A 12,091-nucleotide genomic window follows, 5' to 3' on the forward strand; every position below is an offset into this window, starting at 1 on the left:
GCTGGCCAAACCGGTCCTCGAGATCTACCAACAGTTCATGTTTTCCAGGCCTCCTGGAGATCTGTAGAATTGTCAGTTGGGAATGAATGCAGCACATCTTAATTAGTAATGACTACACCTGTGCACCAGCTAGGTGATCTGGAAAATGTGTACTGTTGGTAGATCTCGAGGACTGGTTTGGCCAGCCCTGGTCTAAAGCTTTAGCCGGTTTGTGCCTGGATCCATCTCTACACCCCAATGTTTCCCTGTGGAAACCAATGAACCCCGCTGCAGAAATTTTATTGATCAAAAAGGTTCTATGCAGTGGCAGTTGCAGTCCCGACCATATAGTGCAGGGGGGAACCACTTAACACATATAAACATACATGTTATCATGTATGTAATATGTGCTGGCTGGTTCCCCCAGGGATCAAGTGCGCTGAGTCTGGGGGTAGGCTTTGCACACATTCCTAAGCCTGTCCTCAGACTCCTGTGAATACTAGCCAATGAGAGTCTGTGGGCGGGCTTAGGAGTGTGGGAAGCCTTATGCTGATTTCTGGTACTGCACAGCTTTAGATACACAACATATACATCAGGTGTGCCGAGTGTATGTAATATATGTGCTAAGCAGTCTCCACCCCCCCTTCACTCTTTGGTCAGGGTTGTACCTACCACTGATTTCATGTATATTATTATTAAAAATGTGTGATTTATAGTGTGCGCTATAATTGTAATCTGCAAAAGCCCTTGTATTTGCACTCGTATGGGCTTCTTAATTAAGTCATGTGCATAAAATCAATTCAAGTGAAATTGACTATCCAATGGCTACAAAGTGCATACTATTCACATTGCCAGCAATGGTTTGGGTGCTATACAGCTTGAAAATGGACACCATAGTGACTGGAACACATACAGTAACTGCTACACGTTTCAGGACCCACTGAGCCCTGAATCCAGAGACTACAGGCCAAACTTGCGGCACCTTCCCACGACCGAATATCGCTGCAAGGACCCTGTGCTGGCTCACAGTACTTGCCTGTGGTCAAATATTATTGCAGAAACTTGTGTCCGTCTGTTGCACCTGCCTACGATCCCTGCACTAGCTAACCGCAAATGCTTGTGACCAAGACCGCTGGATCCTGCGTGAGCAGACAACCTGGTCGTGGGAGCCGCCGCTGGCTGTGATTGCCAGATTGAGACAAAGACAGCCTACGATACTGCAGCTTTTACATCAGGCACTGGGTATTACCTGTTTATGTGCTTTGTACTTTTACCAGCTTAGTCATATGGCACCATACCTGAAGCATTACCATCTTTAAATTTGAGACTTCTGAGTAGTTCATGGTTCAGGAATTCACGTGTTATAACGGTTATGTAACATTGGGCCAGAGAGGCGGCCAGGTAATGTGATCATTGGAGGCAGGAAAAAAAAAAAAAAAAAAAAAGAATACACAACTCAAACACTGATTCAAGATGCTCAAAGTTAACATTTTATTAAACAACTGATTCGTTTAACATAACGGGGCAACAATGGCTCATAAATTAGCTAAAAACTACCCCAAATCCATTTTATCTTCTAAATTTCTTTAATACAGCATGTATGGAACATTTGAGAGAGAGAAAAAAAAAAAAGTATATATTTTGTGCAGGGGCACAGCCAATGTAAACTTAAATTACTCTTTTGTATGGTATAACGGTGTCACTTAATATAGCCCTGGACAGACTAAATTAAGAATACACACAAGGAAATACTAGGTATGACAGCAGAATAAAGGAATCCTTCATACACTTTAACAGTTTCTCAATACCTCTCTCAGGCTGTGTTTTAAGTGGGGCAGAGAAGTACTGGGAACTGCCAAGTTTTTTTTATTTCCTTCTGTAAATGCAATCATCTGGTTCTAAACTCTGCTTTGGCAAGGCAGCCCTGAGGAATGGAATGAGAAGCTGAACATGCATCAAAATACAGCTGCCAGTAACAGGCGTGCCCGGCGTCTGTTTGCAGGAACAAGTCTGCATCTCCAAAGCCAGTTTCCTTTAGTTTGTATTGCATTCAAACAGATTTGTTGCAGCACAGGCTTCTCTAATGTAGACTTAGGTTGTAGTCTATTTGTCAGTGAGAACCTCCACATAAGCTGATCGGGTGGACACGCAATTGTAATATTGAAGGCCCTTCTTTTCACCAACACTATCACAAGCTATTGCAATTCCATTTAGAGCATTTCATAATTACACAATGACATTAACGAAAGTGATGAAGTCAATTACAAAACAGAGGACCAAAAAAAAAAAAAAAAAACATGGCAAACACCCTTTATCACAGGATGGGACATAAATGAAAGTGATGTTTAACAGTAAAACAGGTAGAAATGCTACAAGTGACTGAGAACATGGACAATAAAAACAAAAGACACAGTTCCCAGTTTATGATTTTCTTTTCACATTTTCAAAACATTCAAATTGGCATTTGGTGGTTAGGTATGCATATCTATTCACCTTCTCCACTCGAGTTGGGCCAAACACAAAAACACAGCTGAATGAAACAGTTTTTTTTAATAACTTGTCCTTTTTGTAGTTGGCCATGGTTAAAAAATAAAATATCCCCAGATATATCACCCTCATCTATTCAGTTCTTTAGTTCATAAGCCATTTATGGTATAAATACTGCAAATTTGCTTGGATTCATGTGTTAAAGAGGAATGTGAAATACAACTGCATCTACAAGAACTGTAGAATGCTCAGAGGCATGAACAGATATTTACACTTAATGTTTAGCTGCTGCTGCTGAGGGAAGCAGCCATTTAACTGATTACCTATGCAGCCTATAGATTCAATTGGAACTACAGTAGGGACCACAAGGCACTGTCCCCTTCAGTGATGTCACTGGTTCTTCATAAACAGATAAGCTGCATTCTCCCGCATACTGGTTCAACCTGCAACATGGCAAATGGACTTTGAGCTTATACAGTGAGTTCAGCCTCATGAACAAATAGATTTCAGATCAGAAATTTTTTTTCAGCATTAATACATTTGTCTTGTAAACCAGAAAGTCAGTGGCATAAGGAAAGCCATTAAGTAAAGCCAGTATTATTTCTTCCTCAACACCACAAGTTTAGAAAAATTCTACATTGAGAGCTGTACCAAAATATTGGTGTAGCGAGTAGGACATTACCCATAGGTTTTATTTTAACGGGGCACAAAAGCTAAAATGCTAGCAACATTATATAGATAATCTCAAATGTGGTCAAGTTTAGGACCTCCATTCCAAACCTGCTATAGGACTTTACAGGGAACTCCTTTGGTGGCTAAAATGGCAAAAGAGATGAGCACAATACCTTGGAGTGAGGTAGATAACAGTTATGGAGATCCATTTTGAATGCAGATACTCACTTTGAGAGTAAAACTTACACAGCTGCAAGGCAAAGTTCTAAATTATGGAAGCTGAAGGCACTGACGTCCGATAACAATGCCAAAGTATCCATCTACATTGGTGTATGGGATACTTTACAGGTACATGTTATACTGGATCAACTTGTAATTTTAGTGACACATTAAAAAGGTCCGTTTGCTTGGAAACATACTGCAAGATGGCTATTTACACAGCTAGTTAAGGCATCTCCACATTATACAGACTAGAAAGCAGCAGAAGCCCCACAGGAATGAATACAGATGTAGTCAATTTTGAAATGCAGTCAGAATTTGTAAAGATTTAGTGTGTTGCTTATAGACCTACAAGAAATGCTGGATTCCATTCACATTAATTAGACTGATGCGTTATCCACTACCAGGCAGTAGTGCTGAGGAATAACTGTACCAATGACTGATCGAAGAAAGCGGACACTTGTAGTGTTATCACAGGCTGAATTTCAGATTCCTTAATTGCACAAACATTCTGGTTTACAGAAAGACAAAAAGCAAGCATGTTTGATGCTAGAGGCCATGTTTATTACAGATACTGACAACAAGCTTTTTTTTTGGCAAACAGTCCAATAATCACATCTGTAAACATATCTGTCCCTTTTTCATTGGCAGCACTTACAGGAAGGGGAGAAAACACAAAAAGTGATTTTGGTTTATTCAGAATGCAAATAAAACCAACTGTCTGTTCCCACATGAAAATGATAAAATGTAATTAAAGTAAACTGGTACATTGCATGAAATGCAACTTTGTGCTGTCTGATGATCACAGTATCTCTTAAAGTTAAATATATCTGTACTTTCATTAACTCCTGCTTCGCAGGAGAAAAAAAAATCTTTAAATATACATGTAGGTAAATAACTTCTTTGCATATCTTAAAAAATACTTTATATATCAGTATATAAATATGTTACCTACATGGTTACATTTCTTTATGTTCACCCCAAAATATTTTGTTAAACCCCCTTCACAAGTAGACCCCCCCCCCCCCCCACCCCCCGTTCTCTACTGAAAAGGCTCTGCTGGGTTTAATACCAACTCCCTAATTCATCCTCCATTCACTCCTTGTTAATAATGCTGACAAATTCTTGAAATGAAAATGCTTGTGTTTTCCACAATAGAAATAGCAGTCATAGGAAAACGCCTACAACACCACTCATCAGTTGTTTAAAACCTGAGCATTTGGCCTGTTACATAGCAGCTTTGTGATTTCATCATGCATGCTCACCACCCACGCAAACCTTACACGCGTCCAGGCACACTCCTAGATGCTGATAGGCCACAGAGAGCTTCCCATTTGCTCTAGGAAGAGGGGAAGCAGTGTAGCTAATACTTAACTACACGAAATATAAACAGGTAAACACCTTAAGGCATCTTTTGAAGTTGGGAGTATGATTTGAAAGTTAGAGATCAAGTTAAGGACAGATTTTTTTTTTTTTTTTAAACATTTTTCTGTCCCCCCTTAACCCTCCATATATTTTTTTTCTAAGTTTTTTTTACGCTTATTTTATTTTTTAAATACATTTTGTGCAAATTTTTTCAACCTTCTACCGTTTAAGGCAAAGGGTTTGCATTAAGAAAGGTCAGAAGACAGACATTTATCCAAAAGCACATCATTATGCTACATAAAACTTAGAATGCGCAGTTTATCAGATTAGAGACCCTGGAACTCCAGCGGCTATACTGATTTCCACAGATAAATGTCCAAAAAGGACAAGGAAGAGAAAAAGCAGCTTTTATTTAAGCAGGATAAAGGAAGGTTGGGCACCAGGAGAAAGAAAGAAAAAAAAAATAATAATTTGCTGCTAATACTGAAACTCCTGTAAGTTTCTTTGCTTTATCCTTGCGTAACACATCTGGAATTTTAAATAAATAACGTTAAGTATTCACATCTTGTAAGCAGAGCGTTAGTGCCAGGACTCTGCCCGTCGTTGGTCAAATTCTCCTATTAGTCTTTTAATGTGGGCAAGTTTGTTGTGAAGATATTCACATCTGTACTTTTCTTCATAATAGTTCGGACTTGCCTGTGAAAAGAACAAGTGCTGCAATTACAAATAAGTCAGCAGAGCAATCAGTGCAGAACACATTACCATATTATAATTTATTGGTCCTTCATGTTAAAGTGAATGGTTGTGAATGGTGTACCAGCCATTGCTAGGGTGATGGATTTATCTGTCACTAGTAAGGGGGGTTGGAATGCAGCTTGAACATTGCAAGGGGGTAGGGTTTACTACAACTTTTTTTTCTGGCAGTATTTCTCAGAGCAACCAGATTTCAGTTAGTTATCTAGTACATTCTAGAAACTGATAGCTAGAATTGGACTGGTTGCTACAGGCAACTCATTTTTTCTTCTTCTTGGAATGTTTTAGTAGCTCTACCCCTAGTGTTCAGTAAATGTCTGATATTTGGGACAGCCACATTCATGCCCTGAAACTGATGCAACTAAACCTTAATATCACAAATTTCAGATTTAAGAATACTTTTAAACAGTAGAGGTAAATCTCTAACATTTTGTAAACAAAGTCTAACTGGTACACCAAGAGAAATAGAATTTTTACAAAATAACAGTAAATAAATCAATAGACCTTTAAAAACAAAGGACTGAATTAAAATGAATATAGACGTGTACAATAAATAGAAAAAAGTTTATATTTGTTCCAGCTGTGTGCCTTTATAGGCCTATGTCAATGTGTTCCATGTTTCCTGTTCCTATATTCTAGAGTAGAGTGACTAGATTTATAATAAAATCTCAATGCTCAGCTACTATATAGAGCCTCCATAATTGTCTCAATTCTAATGTACTTTATATAAATATGTCACTCCAAAATGTTAAGGAAGTTAAGTTAAATCTATTTCAAATAAGATATCAAAGCCATACAAGGCTAATCAGTCACACCCAATTAAATCTCATGATTTTAACCCTACATAATCTGTCCGTTCAATTGGAGGCAGACTGTGTTGAGACACTGGGAACAACATCTCTGTTTTTGTGGCTATAGAAAATGTTATGAGTTTGTACAACAGTTATTTTCTCTTCTCAAATGAAAGGGCCCATTTATCAACGAGTTTTATCATACACACCGAGTTTTAAAACTTGTTGCGCATGTTAAATGGTGCTCCAGCCAATCAGCTACCAAATGTTCTTTTTTAAACATGTCAGTTAGGAGCTGATTGGCTGGAGCACTATATCATATGCAACAGGTTGTAAGCCTCGTTGCATAGGATAAAACTTGTTGATAAATGGGCCCCGAAACCAGGCTGTCACATCACTGCATAGTTTATATCAGCCTTGTAATGCAAAGTACACAGAATATATTTCCTCTATAGCAGGAGTCTTTTGCAATTCAACACACAGACCATTATTGTAGACTCAAATATTCCTGACCTTAATAGGATAGTGTTTAGGAGGCGAATATATAGGCTAATGAAAGATGAATTTCTCTAGGAGCCAACTGTATAGTCCTGAATAGTCTCATTCAAATTGCTTCCAAGAATATATATCTACAGAACATATAGGCTCATAAATTGTAGTAATAAGTACCTTTTTAGCTCATGTCATGTAGCATCACTAACAAGCAAGCACAAGACTATGACTGGAGTTTCTACAGAGAGAAGTGCCATTAATATGAAAGTTACTAGTACTCATTTCCCCACCTAACATTGAGAGCACTGTAATCTTAGCTAAAGGACCTATAGAACATACATGATACATACACTTACCTCTTTAAATTTTCGATACTCTTTTATAACCTCTTCATGTACAACCTAAAAAACAGAAACATTGTTCCATATGTAGAAAAGTGGTGCAAGAAAACCAAAAAAACATAAAATACCTTAGTATACTAGTTTAGTCTAGAACACCATTAAACACAAGGAAATAAAAAGTTTGCACTTAAAGGAGAACACTACATACCAGATTTGGGGAATTCAGAGTTGTATGCTAATACAAGTGACATCGCGATTTTCTAAGCTACTTTACTGCTAATGTTAGCAAGTGAAGCCGCAGCCCAGAAATCAAAATGGACGCCCCCCCCCCCCCCCCCCCCCAGGGCGAAGGCAACTCATTTGCAATTTGCGTACACATACGCAACCTACATGCAAGAACGTTAAACATAGACTGCTAGTGTAGGTCTATGGCTACACAGACTAGACACGGCTGTAGTCACACAGGCACCATGTTTTTGCACGCAGGAGCTCGCAGCTGACATCACGCACATGCCCCATACACAGCCATGACACGCTTGCATTTTTACAACTACTCCCAGCTAACACCATGTTACCACCCCCAAAATAAACACTACCTGCTAATCCCTTTGCAACTGAATCCTTATTGCGAATACAATTGCAAAGATACCTTTGTGCATGCGCAGTCTGATCACAGAGTCTGCTGACAGTCGCTGAATTGCACAGCATACATCTCTGAATTAGGCCCTTAGTGCCAGAGTCTGAAAATGAAGGACTAGAAAATACACCATCTTTACCACCATTCATGTTTTGAGCTAATCTATACATGGATTTCCAAATAATGTATATCAGTGTTAGAATATTGCTAAGACAGAACGGAAGACCAAGCAATAAGGATTTTCCAAGAAGTTCATAACCAATAATAAAAGAAAGGAAAAAACAAGCAATTGCAAGACTGTTAAAATAAAAAGTGGAGGTTGGTGCATAGGTCACAAAATATCAGAGTTGAACTTTTAAAATAGAAAGACTAAGGGGGTAATTCCAAGTTGATTGCAGCAGGAAATTTTTTAGCAGTTGGGGAAAACCATGTGCACTGCAGGGGGGGCCAAATATAACATGTGCAGAAAGAGATAGATTTGGGTGTGGTGTGTTCAATCTGCAATCTAATTTGCAGTGTAAAAATAAAGCAGCCAGTATTTATCCTGCACAGAAATAAAATAACCCACCCAAATCTAACTCTATCTGCACATGTTTTATCTGCCTCCCCTGCAGTGCACATGGTTATGCCCAACTGCTAAAAAATTTCCTGCTGCGATCAACTTGGAATTACCCCCCATATACCGTGCCTTGCTAAAGTATTCACCCTCCTTGGCTTTTTACCTATTTTGTTACATTACAACCTGTAAAAAATGTATCTGAATTTTATGTGATGGATCTGCAGCAAAATAGTCTAAGTTGGTGAAGAGAAATTTATATAAAAAAATAATTTTTATGAATAGAATTTAAAATTGGCATGTGCATATGTATTCACCCCCTTTGCTATGAAGCTCCTCAAAAGTTCTGGTGCAACCAATAACCTTCAGAAGTCACATAATTAGTGAAATGAAGTCCACCTGTGTGCAATCTAAGTGTCACATGATTTGTCAGTATAAACAAACCTTTTCTGAAAGGCCCCAGAGGCTGCAACACCACTAAGCAAGAGGCATCACACCATAAAGACCAAGGAGCTCTCCAAACAAGGTCAGGGACAAAGTTGTTGAGAAGTACAAGTCAGGGGTGGGTTAAAATAATAATAATAATAATAATAATAATAATAATAATAATCTATATCCAAATCTTTGCTGATCCCCCGGAGCACCATCAAATCAATCATCTTCAAATGGAAAGAACATGGTACTACAACAAACCTGCCAAGAGGACCGGCCACCAAAAAACTCACAGACCGGGCAAGGAGGGCATTAATCAGAGAAGCAGCACAGAGACCAAAGGTAACCCTGAAGGAGCTGCAGAGTTCCACAGCAGAGACTGGTGTATCTGCGCATGTGACCACAATAAGCCGTACACTCCATAGAGCTGGGCTTTATGGAAGAGTGGCTAGAAAAAAGCCATTTAGTGTTAAAAAATAAGAATTTACTTACCGATAATTCTATTTCTCGGAGTCCGTAGTGGATGCTGGGGTTCCTGAAAGGACCATGGGGAATAGCGGCTCCGCAGGAGACAGGGCACAAAAAGTAAAGCTTTAGGATCAGGTGGTGTGCACTGGCTCCTCCCCCCATGACCCTCCTCCAAGCCTCAGTTAGGATACTGTGCCCGGACGAGCGTACACAATAAGGAAGGATTTATGAATCCCGGGTAAGACTCATACCAGCCACACCAATCACACTGTACAACCTGTGATCTGAACCCAGTTAACAGTATGATAACAGCGGAGCCTCTGAAAGATGGCTCACAACAATAATAACCCGATTTTTGTAACTATGTACAAGTATTGCAGATAATCCGCACTTGGGATGGGCGCCCAGCATCCACTACGGACTCCGAGAAATAGAATTATCGGTAAGTAAATTCTTATTTTCTCTATCGTCCTAGTGGATGCTGGGGTTCCTGAAAGGACCATGGGGATTATACCAAAGCTCCCAAACGGGCGGGAGAGTGCGGATGACTCTGCAGCACCGAATGAGAGAACTCCAGGTCCTCCTTAGCCAGGTTATCAAATTTGTAGGATTTTACAAACGTGTTTGCCCCTGACTAAATAGCCGCTCGGCAAAGTTGTAAAGCCGAGACCCCTCGGGCAGCCGCCCAAGATGAGCCCACCTTCCTTGTGGAATGGGCATTTACATATTTTGGCTGTGGCAGGCCTGCCACAGAATGTGCAAGCTGAATTGTATTACACATCCAACTAGCAAAAGTCTGCTTAGAAGCAAGAGCACCCAGTTTGTTGGGTGCATACAGGATAACAGCAAGTCAGTTTTCCTGACTCCAGCCGTCCTGGAACCTATATTTTCAGGGCCCTGACCACATCTAGCAACTTGGAGTCCTCCAAGTCCCTAGTAGGCGCAAGACACCACAATAAGCTGGTTCAGGTGAAACACTGACACCACCTAAGGGAGAGAACTGGGGACGAGTCCGCAGCTCTGCCCTGTCCGAATGGACAAACAGATATGGGCTTTTTTGAGAAAAAAACCACCAATTTGACACTCGCCTGGTCCAGGCCAGGTCCAAGAGCATGTTCACTTTTCATGTGAGATGCTTCAAATCCACAGATTTGACTGGTTTTAAACCAATGTGTTTTAAACCAATGTGTTTTGAGGAATCCCAGAACTACGTTGAGATCCCACAGTGCCACTGGAGGCACAAAAGGGGGTTGTATATGCAATACTCCCTTGACAAACTTCTGGACTTCAGGAATTTGAACCTTAATGGACCCCAATTTGAGGCCCATAGACACTCCTGTTTGCAGGAAATGCAGGAATCGACCGAGTTGAAATTTCTTCGTGGGGCCTTCCTGGCCTCACACCACGCAACATATTTTCGCCACATGTGGTGATAATGTTGTGCGGTCACCTCCTTTCTGGCTTTGACCAGGGTAGGAATGACCTCTTCCTGAATGCCTTTTCCCTTAGGATCCGGCGTTCCACCGCCATGCCGTCAAACGCAGCTGCGGTAAGTCTTGGAACAGACATGGTACTTGCTGAAACAAGTCCCTTCTTAGCGGCAGAGGCCATAAGTCCTCTGTGAGCATCTCTTGAAGTTCCGGGTACCAAGTCCTTCTTGGCCAATCCAGAGCCATGAGTATAGTTCTTACTCCTCTACGTCTTATAATTCTCAGTACCTTAGGTATGAAAAGCAGAGGATGGAACACATACACCGACTGGTACACCCACGGTGTTACCAGAACGTCCACAGCTATTGCCTGAGGGTCTCTTAACCTGGCGCAATACCTGTCCCGTTTTTTGTTCAGACGGGACGCCATCATGTCCACCTTTGGTAATTCCCAACGGTTTACAATCATGTGGAAAACTTCCCCATGAAGTTCCCACTCTGCCGGGTGGAGGTCGTGCCTACTGAGGAAGTCTGCTTCCCAGTTTCCATTCCCGGAATGAAACACTGCTGACAGTGCTATCACATGATTTTCCGCCCAGCGAAAAGTCCTTGCAGTTTTTGCCACTGCTCTCCTGCTTCTTGTGCCGCCCTGTCTATTTACGTGGGCGACTGCCGTGATGTTTTATCCCACTGGATCAATACCGGCTGACCTTGAAGCAGAGGTCTTGCTAAGCTTAGAGCATTATAAATTTACCCTTAGCTATATTTATGTGGAGAAAAGTCTCCAGACTTGATCACACTCCCTGGAAATTTTTTCCTTGTGTGACTGCTCCCCAGCCTCTCGGGCTGGCCTCCGTGGTCACCAACATCCAAAACTGAATGCCGAATCTGCGGCCCTCTAGAAGATGAGCACTCTGTAACCACCACAGGAGAGACACCCTTGTCCTTGGATATAGGGTTATACGCTGATGCATCTGAAGATGCGATCCGGACCATTTGTCCAGCAGATCCCACTGAAAAGTTCTTGCATGAAATCTGCCGACTGGAATTGCTTCGAAGGAAGTCACCATTTTTTTTACCATGGCCCTTGTGCAATGATGCACTGATTTTAGGAGGTTCCTGACTAGCTCGGATAACTCCCTGGCTTTCTCTTCCGGGAGAAACACCTTTTTCTGGACTGTGTCCAGAATCATCCCTAAGCACAGGAGACTTGTTGTCGGGATCAGCTGCGATTTTGGAATATTTAGAATCCACCCCTGCTGTTGTAACAGTATCCGAGATAGTGCTACTCCGACCTCCAACTGTTCCCTGGACTTTGCCCTTATCAGGAGATCGTCCAAGTAAGGGATAATTAAGACGCCTTTTCTTCGAAGAAGAACCATCATTTCGGCCATTACCTTGGTAAAGACCCGGGGTGCCGTGGACAATCCAAACGGCAGCGTCTGAAACTGATAGTGACAGTTCTGTACC

General features: G+C 41.1%; 1 protein-coding gene across 2 annotated transcripts in view; it reads right to left on the reverse strand.

Moving 5' to 3' along the window:
- Positions 1 to 4,841: 4,841 nt before the first annotated feature.
- ELL2 (elongation factor for RNA polymerase II 2) overlaps positions 4,842 to 12,091 on the reverse strand; it is a 103,983-nt gene continuing 96,733 nt past the window's right edge. For both annotated transcript variants that reach the window (XM_063964044.1, XM_063964043.1), the window contains 2 exons: positions 7,115 to 7,159; positions 4,842 to 5,418 (listed from right to left, as the gene is read on the reverse strand). In XM_063964044.1, coding sequence (XP_063820114.1) covers positions 5,302 to 5,418; positions 7,115 to 7,159 — 162 coding nt within the window. In that variant the 3' untranslated portion in view covers positions 4,842 to 5,301. The remainder of the gene's footprint in view (positions 5,419 to 7,114; positions 7,160 to 12,091) is intronic.

The sequence above is a fragment of the Pseudophryne corroboree genome, chromosome 1, assembly GCF_028390025.1.
Source record: "Pseudophryne corroboree isolate aPseCor3 chromosome 1, aPseCor3.hap2, whole genome shotgun sequence".
NCBI lineage: Eukaryota > Metazoa > Chordata > Amphibia > Anura > Myobatrachidae > Pseudophryne > Pseudophryne corroboree.